The following is a 14057-nucleotide window of genomic DNA, read 5'->3' on the forward strand; positions in this document are numbered from 1 at the left end:
AACTTTGCAAACATTTTTACCAGTTTCCTAATAAACAATCTCAAACTTATTTTCATCATTACTATTCATGACAGCGATGTTCAATTTGTTCAACCGCTAGCTTTATACAGAAAATCGCCGATAAATAATGTGTAAATCCGAGCAATATCGTATTTCACTATCTGTCAAAACAACATTGAAAATAAAATGGCTGCCGCGAGAAGACATCCTCAATCCTCAATCTTAAGGCCTGTTGGCACGAATTGTCCCAATGTACGGTTTTACTCTCTGGTGCGTTTTCCTCGATGTATTTTCTTCTCTGTGCTTTAAATTTGGTATGCGCTGGTTAAGATTGGGATTGAGGAACAGCAGTATTAAATCTGCCCGTTCTGTCAATGAAATGTGCCACTGTTTGTAATTTGGCTTTTGTCTCTTCTGTGTTTTCGCCGTCCAGTCTTGTCAGCATAGTAGCTAAATTCAAGTTTCTGACCCCGACCTCTTTGGATATTTGGTGTAGCATATCTTCTCGTTCTTTTTCATAGTAGGGACACTCCAGAAGGAAATGTTGAGGCGTTTCAGGTGCTCCACAGTTGCATGACTCTATGGCGTTGGTTTGGCCTACTCGGTTCTTGTAGTAATTCAGTTCTGTATAGCCAGTTCTTAGTTGGGCGAATATACTGAAATGTCTCTTAGTTGGGAAATCATACATAATTGAGTGTTTTGTAGTTGGTATTTTTTCATAAAGGTCCCTGCCTCTCTCAGATATTTCCCATCTTCTCTGCCATTTATTTCCTGTACTTTTGTATGCTGCTTGTTTGACGTCCTGTAGTGTTATGACGTTATTTTCCGGTGGTAATTCTTTTGCTTCCTCTGCCGCTGTTTTTGCAAGGATGTCAGCCTCATCATTACCAACTATGTTGGCATGTCCTGGTGTCCATGCTACAATTACATTGAGTCCTTTTTGCCTAAGATGTTCAATATTTTCTTTTATTTCTCTTATTATGGAGATGTAGCTGTTTGGGGCCCAGTTCAGTGTAAGTAATCCCACGGCGCTTTGACTGTCAGAGAAAATTTTGATTCTTTGTATTGCATTGTAAATGTTTTCTGTAATGCAGTATTCTAGGACCATGAGAATTGCTATGAGTTCCGCTAGAAGGATGGATCCTCTTTGTGCCACAGGTCTATGTAATCTGGTAGCAGGTTTAATGTGTTCAGCATAGATAATTGCACCTGCTCCACAGGGTCCTGGGTTCCCTAGGCATGATCCATCTGTAAACGATATTGCTTGTTCTTGTGTGCAGTCTCCCATGAGTTGGTTAATGGTTTCCTGGCAAAGTTCCTGTTGCTCATTTGTCCTTGATTTTGAGTTGCCTAGTTGACTCCAATATAAAGGTTTTGATTGAGTCATTTGAGTTTCTCCCAGTCTGTAGGTAAACTCTGGTTCTATAAGATTGATGTTTATCTTTGTCTGTTTTTCCATTTCTGCTGCTTGGCTTAGTGCTTTGCCCATTGGTGTTGGATACTTGTCATATGCGTCATGTTCTTCATACCTCACAAGTTGCTGTTTGATTGGTTCCTGTGCAGATTTGGATTTAATCTTTGCAATCTCTTTAATGGCTATTTGTTCTAGTCTCAGGTCTATTGGCATAACTCCTGATTCCACTTCTAGTGCTTCTCTGCCAGATGTTGTAGGCATATCCATGCATAGGATAAGTGCTTTTCTCTGTACTCTGTCAAGTTTTTGCAGGTCTTTTGGTTCTGCTATTTGCCAGGCCGGACTACAATATTCCATGACTGATCTGACTAGACTGTAGTATAATTGTAATAACTTTTCTGTCTTTAATTTGCTGATCTGTCGCACTTCTCTCAGAATAGTTAAGTTACGGTTTGCTCTCTTTTCGATTGCATCAATGTGTTTACTGAAGGTCATTTTCTCGTCCATAATGATTCCAAGAAGCTTTGGTGTTGAGTTGTATTTCAGTTCTTTACCTTGAATCAAAATGCGTTTGTCCTCTTCATCGATGTTTTTTTTTTTGAAAAGATGCATATTTCAGTTTTGTCTAGGTTGATGTTTACTCTCCACTTTTGAGTCCATTTCACTGCCTTTGTGATGTCATCCTTCATTCTATCTTTGAGTTCCAGTATCTGGTCTGGTTGAGCCGTTTGCCAGAGTGTTCCGTCATCAGCAAATTTGGTGTAGTCTCCTAGAATGTCTCCCAGTAGGTCGTTGATAAAGATGTTGAATAATGTGGGAGCCAGAACTGATCCTTGTGGTAGCCCTATCTTTGTTTCAAATTCTTCACCTACATAGTTTTCGAAGATGCATCTTGCCATTCTGTTATTTAGGAAATCTTTAATCCAGGCCCATGTTTTTCCTCTTATACCCAAATGGTGTAGTTTTACTAGTAGTCCCTCTCGCCAGATTGAATCGTATGCCTTTTCAAGATCAATAAGACATGCAAGGGTGATTTCTCCTTTATTGAATTTTTCTATTGTGTTCTGAATAAACCTGATCAGGCAGTTTGATGTTGAGTGTTTTTTCCTGAATCCTTCTTGTTTTTCTTCTATAAGCTTCATTCCTTCTATGAACGCTGCCAGCCTGTTAAGAACAATTCTTTCAGTAATTTTGCACATGACACTGGTTAGACTTATTGGTCGGTATGATGATGGTGAGTAGTAATTGGTTTTTCCTTGTTTCCTCAGGAATTTTATGTTTGCTGTCTTCCATTCCTGTGGTAGCCGGCCATGTTTTAGTGTGAGGTTCACCATAGTTCGTATTGCTTCTATGAGGTTTTCTCCGGCAAACTTAAATAGTTCTGGGAAGTGGCCGTCAGCTCCAGGCGATTTACCTATTTCTAGTAGGTATATTGCTGCCTCAACTTCATCCGTGGTAACCTCATAGTCCAATTTATGTTCTCTTTTTGTCAATCTTTTCTCTAATTCACATATTCTTTTGTATTCCTCTTGAGTCTGTTTGTAGAACTCTTCGTCAAATTCATCAGTCTTTAGATGCTTACCCTCAAAAAATGTTTTTTGCAAAATTTTACATTTTTCTTGATTTGAAAAGGCTGGTGGGTCGTCTTGGTCTATTAGTGGTAGGATGGTATTGCAATCTTTCTTTTTGGTCAATTTCTTATAAGTTGTCCATACCTCTTTTGAGTTTCTTGATGTATTGATCTGGTCTACTAGGTGTTCACTCCAATCATTCATAGCTTTTTCTTTCTCATTTTCAAACTTTTCTTCTGCTGTAACAAGGGCTTCTTTATTTTGTGGGATGTTTCTCTTCCTATATTGCCTTTGTTTATAGTTTAAGTTTTTCTTTGCCTGATTAACATCATAATTCCACCATGGAGGTTTAGTTGATTTTTTTTCTTTCATCTCTTTTTGGCAGATAACTTCCTGCATCGTTTTATCAATAGCCGCTTTAAGTGATTGGTATACTTCATCTACATTATCATTGCTTGGATTGTTCAGTAGCCATTCTTCCATGTTCTTTTCTGCCTGTTCTTTCCATTTATTCCAGTCTACTTTGTTAATTTGCCATACTTTCCTTTTTGTTAAGTTGTTTTGTTCCTTTTTGCATACATCAAGTTCTGTTAGTATACATATATGGTCAGATCGTATGTTTTCATGGACTAGTGTTGAACAGTTGTGCACTTTACTAATAGTGCTGGGTGTTATAATGACTAAGTCAATGACACTTTTGGTATTTCGTCTTGTAGGCTGGCCATCATTAACGCACAGCATGTCTGTTTTGGTCAAGAAGTTTTCAATTATTTCTCCTGCCTTGTTTGTCTTGTCATTGTTCCATTCTAAGCTTTTAGCATTAAGGTCTCCCATTATAATCAGTTCATGCTTGTTGTTTTGTTGTACCTTTTGAACTTTGGTAGTTAGTTCTTCAAGTTGTTTTGTTTCTTCTGGTGGAATGTAGGGTACTAGCAGATTGAATATGATGTTGTTATCTGTGTGTATGGTAGCTGCTACACTTTCATAGTTTGTGTCTTCAAAGTCTGTGCATTTAGTGACTGTGAAATTGGTTTTGTGAGTGTTGATGCAAATAGCCACGCCCCCGCCTTTTCTTCCTTTACGTGGTTTATCAAACACTTGCCAGTCTAAAAAAGTTAGTTTTTTATTCTCTTCTTGGTGTGTTTCATTTAAACAAACAATATCTACATCATAACTATTTACAATATGTACAAGTTGCTGATAGGCCGTACTAATGGCCTGTGCATTCAGGAAGAGGAGTTTCATTCTGTGTATTCAGTATGCTGTAAAGTCTCCTCTTGTTGATTATTTCAAGATATTTTTCGCACTTTGTTGATGTTGCTTGGTGTATGTTCCCACAGTTTACGCAACACGGGGTGTTTTTGCAGTCTTTAATCTTGCAGTTTTCTTTCCCACAGTTTGAACAGGTAGCTATGTTTAGACAGCGCTTGCCAATGTGTCCAAATTTGTTGCAATTGTAGCACCTAACAACTTTAACAGGTTGTTCTGCTTGAAATTTAGAGTATGTTGTTGTGCCGGGGTGGCAGTATCCTTTCGAGGTGATAGCTTTTTTAACTTCCCCGTGGTCAGTAAAGGTTACTTTTACTACTGGCATAAGTTTCCCAGTGTCTCTGTACTTTTTTCTCTTCACTTCTTTTATTTTATATAGGTGTGACAGATCTAATGATAGATTTTCTTCTGATAGATGGACAGGAATATTATGTAGGTAACAAGAGTTTGTTCCGTGGTTTATAGATCTTGGTTTGTGTGCCACAGACTTTTCGCCAAATACGGATGTATTTATTGGCCAGGATTTAATGATTATGTCCCTTGTTTTTTGGTCTTTCAGGTGGATAGCTATTCCCCCTTTTGGTAGGCTATACGCCTCTTCTATTTGATCTTCAAGTGCTTTGATTTTTGTTAACTCTTTTCTAATTGTTGTACTGTCTATAGCTGTGTTTGGCTGTTCTATGTTGTCTATAATTATAATTTTTTCTGGGTCTTTCTTCTCTCTTAGTGCCCTTGGTAGTTTTCCTTCTGTATTCTGCTTATGGTTATTACTTTGCAGATAGCCTTGTCCTATTGTTTTTGTGATCTCTAGTAATTTATCAATTTTCTGGTCTGTTTTGGTATCACTAGTTGTTTGATGATACTCAGCTGTTAGTAGTATATATGGTTGCTTTATGATGCAGAGTGCACATGGGAATTTAATACCTGTACTTATAATTTTTCCTGCATCCTCTGTTGTGTATCCTGCACATACACTGTGCCACCACTTATTGCACAGATCGCATTCAAGCCAGGTGATTTCTTTCACAGTACTTATAGTTTTTGGTGGTTCGTCTCTACAACATCCGACATTACAATATCGGATCCGATTCCGGAAGCGGATAAGGGTAATCTCGGGTTTTGGCTTTCAACTAAAAAAATCCAGACAGGTGACAAAATACATTTATGAATGGTAAATAAATATAAACACTAGAATTGAAAACCAAAAGAAAGAAAAAGCAGAAAATATTTTGTACACCAATTTTAATGTGACAGCTAGGAACAGTTTATCTAACAATATATATGTTCCTGGTAACAGTATAAATTTTCTTTATCAGTGATAAATGTTGGTAATGCATGTTAAATGCTTTTCAAGTTAAACATATTTCTGCAATTGCAAGGGGTATTTTTTTTCTTCTCAATTTTGATAGGCTGGAAGTTTCTTATACAAAAAAAAGATGTGGTATGATTGCCAATGAGACAACTATCCACAAGAGACCAAAATGACCAAAACTTGGTAACGGTCAAGATCCCCCACCCTAAACCATATATATTCATGTATGGGACAATATAACAAATCATATGAAATATAGGTGGAGGTCGTGGGAGAATTTATAACGGTCGAGATCCACAATCTTAAACAATATATATTTATGTATGGGACAATATTACAAATCAAATGAATTATAAGGGGTCCCTATGGTCACTGTACACCCTCCTGTTTGAGAACTCGGAAAAATTCCAGATCATCACCCCTTGACCATATATACTCATGTATAAGACTATATATATAATAAATCAAATGAAATATAGGGGAAGTCCCTGTGGTCACCCTACCCCTCATGTTTAAAAACTTTGAAACAGATGGGATCCCCAACTCTAAATTAAATGAAATATAGGGGGAGTCCCTGCAGTCACCCTACCCCTCCTGATTGAGAAATTGGAAACAGTCGAGCTCCCACCTTTAAATTAAACCATATATATTCATGTATGAGAACTAATCAAATGAAATATAGGGAGAGTCCTTAGGGTCACCCTACCCACTCCTGTTTGATAACTTAGAAACAGATGAGATCCCCACCCCTCAACCATATATATTTACGTATTGGACAATATAACAAATCAAATGAAATATAGGGGAAGTCACTGGGGCCCCCACCCCTCCTGTTTGAAAACTTGATAACGGTCGAGATCCCCACCCATAAACCATATATATTCATGTATGGGACAATATAAAAAATCAAATGAAAAATAGGGGTAGTCCCTAGGATCACCCCACACCCTCTTGTGTGTGTTTTGAGAACTTGTAAAAGATTGAGATACCAACGCCTAAACCATATTCATTCCTGTTTGTCATTTCAAAAAAGATTGAATGACATACAAGGTCAATCTCATAGGCGACACATATGCATATCACTTTGCTAGACCCTAACACCTGTCATTTTATTCCAAACTTAGACATTATGGACTTGGGGTGAAGGTGGGAGTCATTTACATTTACTATGGACAGGTCAGTCAGACCTCACCGTTGATCCCTGTAGTAGTAAACATTTGTCTGATTTGTGTCTCATAACTTTTGTACTGTACAACACAAACTTAGTTTCTTTCCAGGGAAGCAAGTCTATTCATACTTTTACAAGCTCGTACTAAAGTCAACTTGAACTACTATCATGTACTAACAGTCAACTAATAAGAACAATTACGATCAACTAGAAGAACTGCAATCATTGCAAATTTGTACCACTGCTGACTCATGAAAGAGGCATGACCATTCATGGTCATGTGCGTTGCTATTGAAAACCTTGATAAAATATGAATTATTTGCCTTAATGATTAATTCATTAAATGAACATAAATGTACAATTATATATGAATGTTTAATGTCTGTTCTTTTAAATCTTTAAAAAAAAGTTGAAGCAACATTGCCACAGTTTTCATAATTATGTTTGCCTTGGTTTTTGGTTAACTGCCTACAGTGCTTACAGCGCTTTGATTGATATTCCAGGCCATGATACAACATCCAGTGTGTTGAGCTGGAGTATGTATTGTTTAGGTAAATACAAAGATATACAAGACAAAGTTTACCAGGAGGTCAAAGAGGTCGCAGGCAGCAAAAGAATTATTGAAAGGTATGGGTTAATAATGTATAATTCCCCAAATTCAACTGTACCGATGCAATGGTATTTTACTTATATTTCTAATAGCTTGTAACAGCAATGATTATGAGGCAATGCAAATCTGTAAATTAATAGATACAGTCTTTAGATTTGTGTTATGTTGTCATGGAGAGCACATACAGTTATGCATCGTATTGGGACATAAAGCATCACTTTTGAATATCATGGATTGTTGCAAATAGGACAATGGAGTTCATATGAAACATTTATTTTGTTATAAAAAAAATTAACAGATAGGTACCGCAAAGTCTTCTTGAGACATAAGTATAAAAATGTAAAGGTAGAGATCAAGTTCTTAAATTCTTGTTTCCAAAGAAAGAAGTTGAATACTTGTTGCACATACAAATTATATTTTTTATTTTCCATGTATAGTGAAGATCTATCAAAGTTGAAATACTTGACCTGTTTCCTGAAGGAAGTAATGAGAGTACATACACCGGTACCAGTCACAAATAGGACATTAGATGAACCCATTGTTTTGGATGGGTATGACATCCCTGCTGGAGTTATGGTGGACTTTGGTATTTATCATTGTCATAATCATCCCGATGTTTGGGAAAATCCAACTGTAAGTTTAAGTAATAAATAACTTGATGATTAGTATTGTGCACTGTGCTTACAACATATGTTTATTTTTTATGGTTTGGTTAATATACAGAAAAAAAATTAAATTTATAACACTATCTCTGTCAGGTTTGAAGTTTTTGCACAAAAGGTAGTTTTTCCTTATTTCTGATGAAGCTCAAACTAGATGTAAAATATCTGAAATAATATGTCCATTTTTTTTAAGCATCCTCAAATTAATTATTTCTTTTCATGTTATTTTTCAAAATATTCAAGGCAAACACAATGTAACTGATGAAACTTGTTTTATTATTTTAAAAGCTTAATTATAAATGCAAAATTGTAAAGTTTCACACTTGTGCACCTACACTAACATTTTTTTTAAATATGTCAATGCTTATAGTTCTTCAAAACCTTTCTAATACGATAAGTTTGAATAATGTTCTGGCAAAATTAATTAGTTGTTGCTAAAGTTATTCATTTGCAGACTATTTAAAAAGGACTTTAAAAAATACTGATCAAAGTCCAGTCCAATAGTTGTTTCCTGTCTAGATGGACAAATATTTAAAAGAAACAGCTAAGTACAGAGACTATGATCGATTGCTATGGTCATCCTGACCCATTGATTGTGAACAATTTTTCCTAATTGAGTCAGGGCCATGGAAATGAACCACATTAGTTTCTAGTTTCTATAAAAGTTGTATATTTGATTTTCAGGAGTTTAAACCAGAGAGATTTGAGGGAGACAAACATCATGAGATGGATCCTTACAGCTTTACTCCATTTTCAGCTGGACCAAGGTAAATGTGAAGTATCTCCCTTGTTTAGCAGAAAGATTTAAAGGAGCCACACATTTATGAGATGAATCCTTCTAGTTTTACTCTATTTTCTGTTGGACCAAGGAAAATATGTATTATCCCCCTTTGCTGCAGGGAGATTTGAGGGAGACATTTTTTAACTTCATGAGATGGATCCTTTTAGTTTAACTTCATGTTCTCCTGGACCAAGTTAAATATGAATTATCTCCCCTATATTGCAGGGACTAGATCACCTTGAAACAGATTCATAGTTCTACTTCATTTTTATGGAACCAGTTATCTCCCTTATAATGCAGGGAGATGAACATCATTAAGACAAACCCTAATACAGATAAAACACATTTAGTTTTACACCTTTTTTCGCAGACAGACATACATGGTCTTTCCTTATAAAATGGTTTCTCAAGCATCTCTACAAATTACTCACTTTTCTGCTGAAATGAGGATATTAAACCAGATTCATATTAATTTTAGAACTGGCTTGCTCTCATCAGAACATATTTGAAATGTACATCAAGGCAACTTAAGCTAGTGTAATTTTTTTATAGAAAGAAAGACAATTTTAGAAATTTCCTTGTGATTGTATCTGTATTAGCTTCTTATACATATTTTTTTTTCAGAAATTGTATTGGATTAAATTTTGCACAGAATGAAGAGAAAGTGTTGATAGCAAGAATTGTAGAAAGGTATGCCATTTAAGTTGTATATACAGATTCTTGTGAATATATACCCTTTACTTTTTGCTAACAGATTCTCCAATTAACTATTTCACCAATTTCATGTTCAATGATACATGCGTAACTCATAAAACATAAGACTTTTTTTTTTTCATTGAATTTCAAAATGAATGAAAATCAATGTTGGATCAGAATCAATGATCAATGAGACAGCAACCCTACATCACAAATTAAACTCAACATTTAATCAATGATAAAAAAAAATGCACAGAAACCTCTTTTCAAATTACTAAGTTTCACTTACTGTAAGTTAAGGAATTGTTGCGCTGTTTTTATTATTGCGAAAAATGTGACAGGATTATATACACAATAATTAAAAATCCCATTTTGAAATTTTTATGGAATTTTCTCAATATTACAAAAATTAAAATCAAATTTTAGTCTAAAATGATGAAATGACAATAACAAATGCACACAATAATTTCTCATTTTACAGTCAACATTCTGGTTTGATTGTTTTTGAGACCATAGAAAAGGAAAACATTTTAACAATTTATGATCAAAATAGTTGATGTATTTTCTTTAATCATCAATCTGAATTATGTTATTGATTCACATCACTAAATCTTGGTATAATTTATTCTTTTTAAAGGTTTGAAATTTCCTTGGATCCAGACCATACAGTGATACCATTTCTTGAGGTTGTAATGAGAGCCAAAACTGGTATCATGGTCAACTTTAAACAAAGAAGCTCCTAAGTTACCAAGAAGATGTGAAAAGTGAAATTTAAAACAGAGGCTTCTCATAATTTATTTCATCGATTTTAATGAAAGAAATGAAGAAACATTAAGCCATTGGTATTTGGTGTTTCTAAGAATTTATGTTAGCAGACAGGACAATATAGCACATGTTTTATTATCTTAAAAAAAAATGTTTATTTGATTAACTTAAACAATCATGTCCAATTTTTTATACATTTATTCAATGAATTGGGCAATTGGCAGATGGATAATATACAATTACTTACTGTCTTTTGATGAGGTAAATGTGTGGTTTTATTGACTTTTGAAAAACTCATATTCACTAAGGCCAACGGCCATATTCCAAGAGAAATGTCTGTAATGCTAATTATTTATCAAAACCAATTGTATATTACATGGTTTTTTTACCAAAATTATACATGTAAAAGCATGCAATATTTTCTGCAGTGAATATGCTAGTTTTAGCAATATGGAATAATAATAATTATCTCCCCTATATATTTTTAGATTTTTTTTTATTAGATGAAGGTTTTGCACAACTTTCTACCTATCCTTTTTTTTTTAATTTAATTGCAACCACTGGTGCATTAGTAAAATTGAATTATCTCCGCTGTTGTAATGTTGGATTGAAATTTTGTTATGTATTTTATGCAAATTTTTTAAGTAGATTATCCATCAAGTATTATTTTTAGCTCACATGGCCCGAAGGGCCAAGTGAGCTTATGCCATCACTTGGCATCCGTCGTCGTCCGTCGTCGTCTGTCGTCGTCCGTCGTTGTCTGTCGTCGTCTGTCGTCGTAAACTATTTCAAGAATCTTCTCCTCTGAAACTACTAGGCCAAATACTTCCAAACTTTAACTGAATGTTCCTTAGGGTATCTAGTTTATAAATGTATACCCGTTGTTTGGTTGCTTCCCCTGAATTGGAAATTTTAAGGAAATTTTGCTGTTTTTGGTTATTATCATGAATATTATTATAGGTAGAGATAAACTGTAAACAGCAAAAATGTTCAGCAAAGTAAGACCTAAAAATAAGTCAACATGACTGAAATGGTCAGTTGACCCCTTTAGGAGTTATTGCCCTTTATAGTCAATTTTTAACCATTTTTCATAAATCTTAGTTATCTTTTACAAAAATCTTCTCCTCTGAAACTACTGGGCCAAATTGAACTAAACTTGGCCACAACCATCATTGGGGTATCTAGTTTGAAAATTTTGTCCGGTGACCTGGCCAACCAACCAAAATGGCTGCTGTTACTTAAAATAGAACATAGGGGTCAAATGCAGTTTTTGGCTTATATCTCAAAAACTAAAGCATTTAAAGCAAATCTGACGGAGTAAAAATGTTCATTAGGTCAAGATCTATCAGCCCTGAAATTTTCAGATGAATCAAACAACCCATTGTTGGGTTGCTGCCACTTAATTGGTAATTTTAAGGAAATTTTGCAGATTTTGGTCATTATCTTGAATATTATTATAGATAAAGATAAACTGTAAACAGCAAAAATGATCAGCAAAGTAAGATCTACAAATAAGTTAATATGACCAAAATTGTCAATTGACCCCTTAAGGGGTTATTGTCCTTTAATGACAATTTTTCACAATTTGTTCATCATATTTGCTAACTTTAAAAAATCTTCTTCTCTAAAACTACTCAACCAAATTCAACCAAACTTCATTTGAATGATCAGTAGGGTGTATAAAATAAAGTTTGTGTTTTATTTTCTATTTCGTCAAAAAACATGGCTGAAGGCATTGTTTACCAGGTGAGCGATTCAGGCTCTTGAGAGCCTCTTGTTAATTTATCTAGTTACAGAGGGTTTTTTCACCATTGGGTACCACCATTTAAATTGTGAAAAGTTTTAGTTTAAACATATTTATTTATAGTGGATTGGGAAACAAGTTTTGCAACTTATATTAATCCCTTTCCACTTTGCGGGTGCAAGTGCTGCCTTGTAGCGGCATTAGCCTACTCTTTTTCGAAATCTACAACGGTGATTTTAACGTGCAAGAGATATGGCTCTCTCCTAACATGGGTCAGCCATTTATCGTCCCCTTCCGACGAACTATCATCGTTTCCTCAAGACCATACTCGCAGATGGATGGCTGAAAATTGAGTTCCTGAAATTTTCATCCCAAACGGGAATCGAAGTTTTAAAGATCTGTTTTAGTATGTGTTTATATACCCAGTCCATATTTTGGTAGAATCAATATTGAAAAGAAGATATATAATTTTTTGTTGTTACAGTTAATCAGTTATCACATATATATAAGAAAATTCTTGGACAAAAAAATAAGTTGAATGGATTATCAACAATCAATAAACAATGATTTCAAGATTTGAACAACAGAAAATTTATCTACTACTTGGTAAAAATTGATAATTGGTAATTTTGATATGAGAGAGTAGGCATTTTTAATATTGATTTGTTCTATTTTAAATGGTCTTATTATTTAGATTAGACACACAAAGTGCTACCCTTTATAGTACTACATGTATATAGATGGAAACATTTTTACAGCTTATTATACAGTATTAGTTTTGCTCAATGTTGAAGACTTATGGTAATCTGTTATTTGTTCACTTCTTTGTCTTCTGGTCTTCATGGATTGTTTTCTAGATGGAAACTATACCACATCTTTTGGTTTGTTATTCCATAGTTATTGTTAGATATGGTTGTACATAAAGTAGTATATTATTTTATATTATACATTTTATAATCATTTAATAATCAAAGCAATACAGTATTACCAATGCAATTTATTATGTGTCTGTTATACTGCATTATTTATAACTCTTATATTGATATTAAACATATCTTGGGAAGAGGTTGTGATTATTTTACAGTGCCACATTTTTTTTCAGACCTTTATATAAGACATCATTTAGAGTCATGTATCTGCAATTTCAACTTTTAATTGCCTAAATGACAGACATTTTTGTTTTCAAAATTTACTATCAGAAAAATGTTGTAGAATCTTTTTGTAAATTTTGTTGTTGTTTTTTTAATGTTGATGACACACTATTTTAAATCAGTAAGAAAATTTACATTATTATTAGATCAAGTACTTCTGATTTGTAACAATTAGATTAATTAGATACAGATTAAATGAATTATAAGTCGTACATACTTTCTGACAAACCTGGATGCAAATACCCTTTTTAAGGTGATACCTAACACTACAGGGAGATAACTATGTAAAATCAGCTAAACGTTTTAATTACGTTGTGTTGTTAATGGAATATTAAACATCTCAATGATCAAAATTAGTGTTTGTCAAACTGCTATATAACCAGTGTAATTTTCTGATAAATTGGTTGATTCAATTTTTTGGAAATTTTTATATTTTTGTCAAAGGGTCAAAGTAAATATTTTGTCAAAATTTTATGAAAATTAAACGAGCCAAATAAATTTTAGTCAAGGTGTTGGGTACCACCTTAAGGCAGAAATAATCATACAGCGCAAAAAATATTATTTGTGTCAATCTGAATAGTTTCGATAGAGTCAATGAAGTGGATACCTTAGTATGCTAAGTTGTCAAATGACTATGCGGCATGGGCTATGCTCATTGTTGGAGGCCGTACGGTGACCTATAGTTGTTAATGTCTGTGTCATTTTGGTCTCTTGTGGACAGTTGTCTCATTGGCAATCATACCACATCTTCTTTTTTATAAATTATGCAAATAAATGCAACTCTCAAATACTAAGCAAAATTGACAACAACACTTAAAATTTCCTGCAAATCACCATCCTTTAAATGTTGAATAATATGAATTATGATTGACAAACATACTTTAACCCATTTGTTTATTAATGTCAACAATCTG

At 34.1% G+C, this 14057-nt stretch overlaps 1 protein-coding gene across 2 annotated transcripts in view; it reads left to right on the top strand.

The window, feature by feature from the left end:
• The window catches only part of LOC139528086 (cytochrome P450 4B1-like), a 28458-nt gene extending 15115 nt beyond the window's left edge, over positions 1-13343 (top strand). For both annotated transcript variants that reach the window (XM_071323898.1, XM_071323900.1), the window contains 5 exons: positions 7238-7361; positions 7782-7977; positions 8691-8773; positions 9412-9477; positions 10121-13343. In XM_071323898.1, coding sequence (XP_071179999.1) covers positions 7238-7361; positions 7782-7977; positions 8691-8773; positions 9412-9477; positions 10121-10226 — 575 coding nt within the window. In that variant the 3' untranslated portion in view covers positions 10227-13343. The remainder of the gene's footprint in view (positions 1-7237; positions 7362-7781; positions 7978-8690; positions 8774-9411; positions 9478-10120) is intronic.
• The last annotated feature ends 714 nt before the right edge of the window (positions 13344-14057 follow it).

Source organism: Mytilus edulis, chromosome 6, assembly GCF_963676685.1.
Source record: "Mytilus edulis chromosome 6, xbMytEdul2.2, whole genome shotgun sequence".
In the NCBI taxonomy this organism is placed as follows: Eukaryota; Metazoa; Mollusca; class Bivalvia; order Mytilida; family Mytilidae; genus Mytilus; species Mytilus edulis.